The sequence below is a fragment of the Alosa pseudoharengus genome, unplaced genomic scaffold (genome assembly GCF_046254945.1).
Source record: "Alosa pseudoharengus isolate Yale_2024_CS ecotype anadromous, Long Island Sound unplaced genomic scaffold, YU_APseudo_1.1 YU_APseudo_1.1_scf_10, whole genome shotgun sequence".
NCBI classification, from domain to species: Eukaryota; Metazoa; Chordata; class Actinopteri; order Clupeiformes; family Clupeidae; genus Alosa; species Alosa pseudoharengus.
In genome coordinates this window covers 35,553,630-35,561,129 of record NW_027468565.1, presented here as the reverse complement: position 1 = coordinate 35,561,129, position 7,500 = coordinate 35,553,630, and the positions used below count along the sequence as shown (strand labels likewise).

General features: G+C 43.2%; 1 protein-coding gene across 1 annotated transcript in view; it reads right to left on the bottom strand.

The window, feature by feature from the left end:
• Positions 1-7,500, bottom strand: part of iqsec3b (IQ motif and Sec7 domain ArfGEF 3b) — a 42,171-nt gene that overhangs the window by 31,225 nt on the left and 3,446 nt on the right. The window contains exon 4 of the mRNA XM_076302361.1: positions 1,234-1,335. Within this exon, the coding sequence (XP_076158476.1) occupies positions 1,234-1,335 (102 nt within the window). The remainder of the gene's footprint in view (positions 1-1,233; positions 1,336-7,500) is intronic.

Sequence of the window (7,500 nt, the reverse complement as noted above, 5' to 3'; positions counted from 1 at the left end):
GTTTCTGTGTGTTTTGTGTCTGTGTGTGTGTGTGTGTGTGTGTGTGTTTTGTGTGTCTGTGTGTGTATGTGTGTGTTTTGTGTGTGTTTACAGTACTAGTGCAGTGCCCGTTCAAACATGCTATTCCTGTAGCCCAATTACATGCCTGCAGGTAGGTCTGCTTAAAAAATAGGATGATAGGGAAAAATATAATTCCAGGTAAGCATTCAATAATGAATAGGCTACAGATAATATAATAATATAATACATATTGAAAGTGAGCAGAATTTAAGCATGGCTGCATGTGACATTTTTTACAAATCAAAATGACATAATCCTAACAGCTGTTTTGAGTCAAGGCTATATGCTTAGCCTATTGAATAACTTGATGATAGAGAAAACAAACCATTTTGTGGAATGATGCATCAACTTATGAAATTTGCAACGGTGTGACTCAAAAACAGTCTCAGGTGGCCTATAAGTGACATCACACTCTGTCTGCCACTCGTTGCTCGTCGCTGGTTATGCTTTGCATGTGTGGCATTCTGAGACGTTCTTTAATTCGGGACCATTATCGCTCGTTTCAATTTAGGACCTTGCAGTTGGAATTGTCGTTTGCTTATTCAAAGTGTAAAGACAGTCCAAAGTAGCCTGGGCTATTCAAAGTGTCCGTTTATTGCACATCATTTTTTACGTAATTTTGAAGAGCCACTGCATACCTGTGTGTGTGTTGGAGTGTTGTTGCAAAATCCACGGAGTCATTTTATGCAAGCAAATCGCATACAGGGGGTCTGTAGGCTATTGTTGAGGTCAGACATACACATCTTGTACTCACTTAAGTTTTTACCCGTGTAACCTACACTGATCCAGTTCTGCCAAAGCCCTGCTTCTATCCTCACTGGTAGCTTACAGTACAGTGTTGTGTGGGAGGGGGAGTGGCTAGTGGCGAAAGTCAATGTGTGCTTCTTTTACCAATATATTTAACGATATCTTTTGCATTTCTTATTCAAACAACATCAAATTTGGCACTGCACTTACTCATGCCCGTAGCAAGACACCTGCCACCAGTTTGAAATCAGTCTGACAAACGGTCAGCGAGAATTGTGTGCCACAGACATCCGGACACACAGACGCACAGACGCTTCTTGCTTTATAGATACATGTCTGTGTGAGTGTGTGTTTGTGGGCATATGTGTATTTGTGTGTGCCTATGTGTGTGTGTGTGCCGGCCAGTGTATGAGTGTTTGACCAGACCTGTGTCTCCTCTAGGTCAGTTGTGAGATTGTACTGGGGAGAGTGTGCACAGGTAGAGGCATCTGGTTGGCTGGACTTCCTCTTCTGTCCCGCCTCTTCCTCCTTCCCTCCAGAGGGCAGTAGTGCAGGGCTGTGGGACCACAGAGTAAACATTGTTAGCATCGCTAGGCCATTAGCATTGCTAATGAGCACCCATTATAATGAGTATAACAAGCTTAATCACACAGCACTATTAATGACTACCCCTAGTTTGCACCGGTAGATATTAGGGCAGAAGCTTAAATACTGAACACAAGAACAGCATCAAAGGGTTACAGCACCAATGTACAGTCTCACCCCTATACACATAGGCTACTTCATATGAGGGGAATCCCTCTTTCACGGCTGTTCATCAACATCATCAGTACATAAAACCTGCATGCTCGACTGTCACGCCTCATCGACAGAGGACAGCTGTCCATCTGCTTAAGACTGGACACACATTTATTTATTGTTATGATGCATGGCAGGCCTACATGATCCGGTGGCTGAACAGCCAATGACCAGAGGAGGTGTGGAGAATCAATAGCTGGTGGTTCCCCATGAAATTATCAGCATCATTAGCTGTCCACAAGCAGGAGGAGCATCGGTGCTGGCCGGCCCTAATGAGCCTGATTGGAAATGCTCATTACTCTAACAGGCCTCACTACTTCACTAATAAAGGTGGTAGAGACTCACACTACTGAGGGGAGACAGTGAGAAAGAGAAAGAGAGAAAGAGAGAGAGAGAGTCTTGTCAGAGCTGTGCTATGGGAGACACTCTGTTCTCCTGCTGAGGGGAAACGGACAGAGGAGTCTCAGAGATGTGTTACGGGAGAGGCTCTGTTCTCAGGGTGAGGGGAGACAGAGAGAGAGAGAGAGGAGAGACATTTCAGAGCTGTGTGTGATGGGAGACGATCTGTTCTCAGGGTGAGGGGAGAAAGAGAGAGAGAGAAAGGAGAGACATTTCAGAGCTGTGTGTGATGGGAGACGCTCTGTTCTCAGGGTGAGGGGAGAAAGAGAGAGAGAGAGAGGAGAGACATTTCAGAGCTGTGTGTGATGGGAGACGCTCTGTTCTCAGGTTGAGGGGAGAAAGAGAGAGAGAGAGAGAGAGAGAGAGAGAGAGAGATAGATGTTTCAGAGCTGTGTGTGATGGGAGACGATCTGTTCTCATGTTGAGGGGAGAAAGAACGAGAGAGAGAGAGAGAGAGATACGTTCCAGAGCTCTTGTGTTCTCGTGCTGTAAGAGTTGGCTTTCTGGGTGCAGTACAGCAGCACGGCTGTCGCCTTCGAAACAGAAATAAATGAGAGTGCTGATTAAATTGCTGTATCAACTACACTGAGAGGGCATTACTGATGAAGGGAAAACAGTGCCTAGCCTACTGTATGCACCTCTCACCGGTGGAGAGAAAGAAAGAGGGTATGCATGAACGAGTGAAGGAAAGAGAGAACGAGAGAGGAGGGGAGAAGGTAGAGAAGGGCAGAAAGACTGGGAAAGAGAACGGGGGAAAAAGACAGACATAGTGAGGGAGAAAAGGGATATAAATAGAAAGAAAGGAGGAATAGAGAGGGGGAGGCAGAGATGGATAAATAGAAAAAGGGAGCAGGGGCAAGAGAGAGAGGGTGGGGGGGGGCAGAGAGACGGGGGTAAAGGGGGATGGGAGCAGACAGAGAGAGGGAGATAGAAAGGGAGAAAGCGCGAGTTATAAATAGAGAGGAAGGGAGGTAGAGACAGAAAGGGGGACACTGGGAGAGAAACAGACAGTGATGGAGAGAAAAGAAGACCGAGAGAGGAGGGAAGGAGAGAGAGATAGAGAGGTAGAGAGAGAATGACAGAAGGGTGCCAGAAGAGAGAGAGAGATAAATAGAAATTCAGGGAGACAACAGAGGAGGAAGAGGAGGAGGGGGAGGAAGAGAGTGAGCGATGAAGAAGCATCAGCAGAGGGACAGAGAGCGAGCAATTCTGTTGTCTCAAGAAAACATTTTCAGTCTCTGAAAGAGAGGGAGTGGGTGTATGTCTGTGTGTGTGTGTGAGAAAGTGAGAAAGAGAGAGAGAGAAAAAGAGAGAGACAGATGGAAATATAGTGTGAGGAAGATAGGGAGCAGGAGAGAGAGGGCGAGGAATAAAGGGAAAGAGAAGAGAAAGAGAGAGTGAAGGAGTGAGAGAGAGTGGGAGAAAGAATGAGTGTGTTAGAGAGAGGGAGAGAGTGAGAAAGGAAGATAGAGAGAAAGAGTGATATAGAGAGGTAAAGGGAGAGTTGAGGTAAACGCTGTGCCATGATTAAATGATGAGACAGATGCCAGCACACAACCTCTCCTTCCCCACACTCTCTTTTCAAGCCTCTGGCTTACAACACACCACCTTGCTACCCTGCCATACACACCCTATAGCAAACACACACACACACACACACACACACACACACGGACATGCATACATGCATACGCGCACACACACACACACACACACACACACACACACACACACACACACACACACACACACACACACAGACACAGACACACAAGCTCATAGACATACATGCCTTCACAAATACACGCACACACACACACACGCACACACATATACATGCATGCATACACAGATGGTACACACACAAACACACACGCAAATATACTCATATACACACACACACACACTGAACTCCCAACAACCTGAGGAGAAGGGAGGATATATTTAGCCAGATCAGTGACTAGAGAGGCAACAGCAAATAATAGTACACACACACACACACACACACACACACACACACACACACACACACACACATACCGATACTAGAAAGGTATCACGATGCCCTGATGCAAAAAACGATACGATTTCCGTCGTTTTTGGAATCGACGATTTATTAAAATAATAGCGTTCTGTGTCTGTGTGTACTGCTCCCGCTCTTCATGCTCCTTGCACGCATCTAGGCAAGTGGGCATGTCAAGCAGGCAACTCTGAGTGAGTGAGCGCGCAGCAAACAACACAAGTTCTTTGCCGACAGTCCTCGACTTGTGGATAAAACAAAAGGTCGAAGTGAAATTTGAAACTATTTCGGATACATCGCGGATAGTGAAGGCAAGCCAACAGGTACATTGAGGCGCGTCTGTTTCAAAGCCATTCAAAGGGAAGTAGGCTACACATAGAACTTGGCTAAGCACCTCGCAGACATAGGCTATGCCAACATTTTTAAAGAGTTCAAAGAATGACAGGTTAACAAATAGTCTATTAGGGGTTTGCACGGATGTCACATTCTGGGCGGTAACCCAGCTGCATGGCCATGTTGGAGGCACTCGGCGTAAAGAACTGAATGAAGTACAATGGAGTATTATGCACTTTGGATACCTTAAGTGAGTATAACCATGTCTAAACAACATAAAAGCTCATCAAATCGCATCCAAGATGCAAAGGCATATAGGGCAGGACTTAGACCATAAGAAAAGGTGCGATATTTCGAGAAATTACGGTTTATTGGCAGTGCAGATCCATATGAGTTGGGTAAGGGAGACACAGTACCAAGTCCAACCACAAGCGCCCCCCTTCCTCTGATAATTTCTGGCATTATTCCTTTTCCTTGACGATGTTAGGGATATACTTCAGTGCCTAATGCTTTCTAATGAGGCGATTATCTCTAATATGGCGACGTCCCGATCTGATGACACGCCGTGCAACCCCTGTGTGATCAGTGCCAAATTTATATCCTCAGTTAAGCTATAGGCTAGGCCTAAGTAAAACAAGTGTGGTTTATTCTGGGATAAAGCGAGCCTTCCTTCATCAGTGAATTTTGACATAACAAGACATAACGACTGTGATCATAGTGTGATGAAAGCGCAATGTTCACGCTATGTAACTTGCAAATTATCTATTTAATATTCGGTCATACTGGCAATGTTTGTCATGGCATGTAGACTGCAATTTGTTTAATAATTATTTCCTAGATGTAGAATAGGCTACCCAAAATGTTTATATTTAGGCCCTTCTGCATAGCATTCAGTGATTTGCATGCAGTTATTTGAACACTGACCTTGATCTAGCCTAATTAGGCTATTTAAAGGTAATTTATTGTCAAAACACAACACACAATGTAAATTAACTATAACAAACAATAAAGGTCTTAATCACACACAAACTACTATTTTACTGAGCAAAAATAATACACATGTAAGAAGTTTAAAAGTTAACTCATTGAATGCCGCGCTGTTTTCAGAAGCTTTGGCCGAGAGTGCCAGCAATCTTGATCATTGTTAACGATTTTTGTAGAGCCACAGCGTGTTCTATGTTATAGATATGGACACATACTATGGCTTGTTTGAAAGGTGAGACTTTAAGCTCTCAGTGGGTACAAACCGTTTATTTCTACATGCCTCTGTTCCTAAGAAATCCCAAGCTAAACAGTGGCTAGTTTTCATCAAAATCCCTGTTTTATTTCTAGAAATGGAGATGTAGCGTCTTTGATGAAATATGAAGTGTTGCCTGTAAAGTTCCTGGGAAGTGACCTAGCGAGACCTGGCGAGACTGCCACTGAGTTTTAAGATTAAATGTCCAGATAAAATGTCCAGATTGTGCGTTTTCATGAGTTTTCGATTGTCATATATTTCATTTCCATTCATCACAGAGTTCCCAAAATCACATATAAGGTGTGTTAGAGTGTCTAGTTTCGTAATTAAAAAAAAAAGCTAAAAACGTAATATTACGTTTTTGGCACTCAACGCATGGGAAAGGAAAAACGTAATATTACGTTTTAAGAACCCAGAATTGACTGGCACACTACAAAAGTGCACCAAATTCAACACAAATGACTCAATACACTTGGAGGAGGTCTGCGTCCTTTTTTTTCCAGATATTTTACGATTTTGCCATGGTATCATTTCAGTATCGAGTATTGAGATATTTATGGCAGGTATTGTATCGAAGTCAACACTAACACACTCACACACATACATAAAGAAACAAACAAACATGCACCCCACACACATACACACACACACGCACACACAAACAAACATGCACACCACACACACACACACACACACACACAAACAAACACATATGTGCACACACACACACACTAGAGGTCGACGATATGTTTTTTTCTTGGCTGATGCCGATGCCGATATTTAGAAATCAGGGTCAGCCAATAGCCGTATATGCTGCCGATTCTTTTGGCTGATATTTGCCCGTTTTCTCCACTCAGTTTGCAGGATAAAATCTTTCTCCAATCTGAGCTTTGTGTCTTCACTGCATGTATAGCCTAGATTATAGGCATACTTTAAATTAAAACAATGTAGGCTATAAACTAAATAAATGAAACAGGTTGTTAAATGATGTTCTAGTAGGCTAGTATCTTCAGCTTCAAGTCATTCTATGACATAATGTTTGTTGGTAGACACTGTTACAAGCCTAATGGACATGATCTAATGATAGCAAAGAAAAGAGAAAACTTTGTTGTATCACATGTAGGACACAAGCCACTAGCAGGACAAGTAGCCTGTGAAGACCCATATGGTGTCAACGAAGCTAGAGGAAAGCTAACTGCACTAAGTTATGTGCACTTTGTTGCTGGACATTGACAAATTGCTTGTGTTTCCGCTCTCAAATCAGAAGGGGCATTGTCAGCATCAACTCTAGGAAAATTTAGGCTAATCTACAGAACCCTTGAGGGGTCATTGCAAGATATTTTTTGGTGTATATCCAGAAAACGTGCGCTTATTTTACTAAATCGTGCTCACGTTTTACTAAATAGTGTGCTCATTTTAGTAAGTTGTGCTCTCATTTTAATATGTGTAAAATGAGTGCACAATTTAGTAAAATGTGCACACGATTTACTAAATTGAGAGCACAATTTAGTAAAATGAACACACTATTTAATAAAATGAGCACACAATCTATTTAAATGAGACCACAATTTAGTAAAACGTGTGCACGATTTAGTCAAACGTTTTCACATGCTCTTGATATACAAAAATATCTTACAATGACACCTCCTGGGCTCCGTAAATCATGCTTTTGAACACAGAGTTTTTTTTCCGCCATCGTTTTGATTAGCTCCGTGTCTGAAGCTGTAGGTGTGTGTGTGTGTGTGTGTGTGTGTGTGTGTGTGTGTGTGTGTGTGTGTGTGTGTGTGTGTGTGTGTGTGTGTGTGTGTATGTGTGTGTGTGTGTGTGTGTGTATGCGTGTGTGTGTGCGTGTGCGCCCAACAACTGCTCCGCCCCGCACACAGAGAGAGAAATTCTGACACCAAAA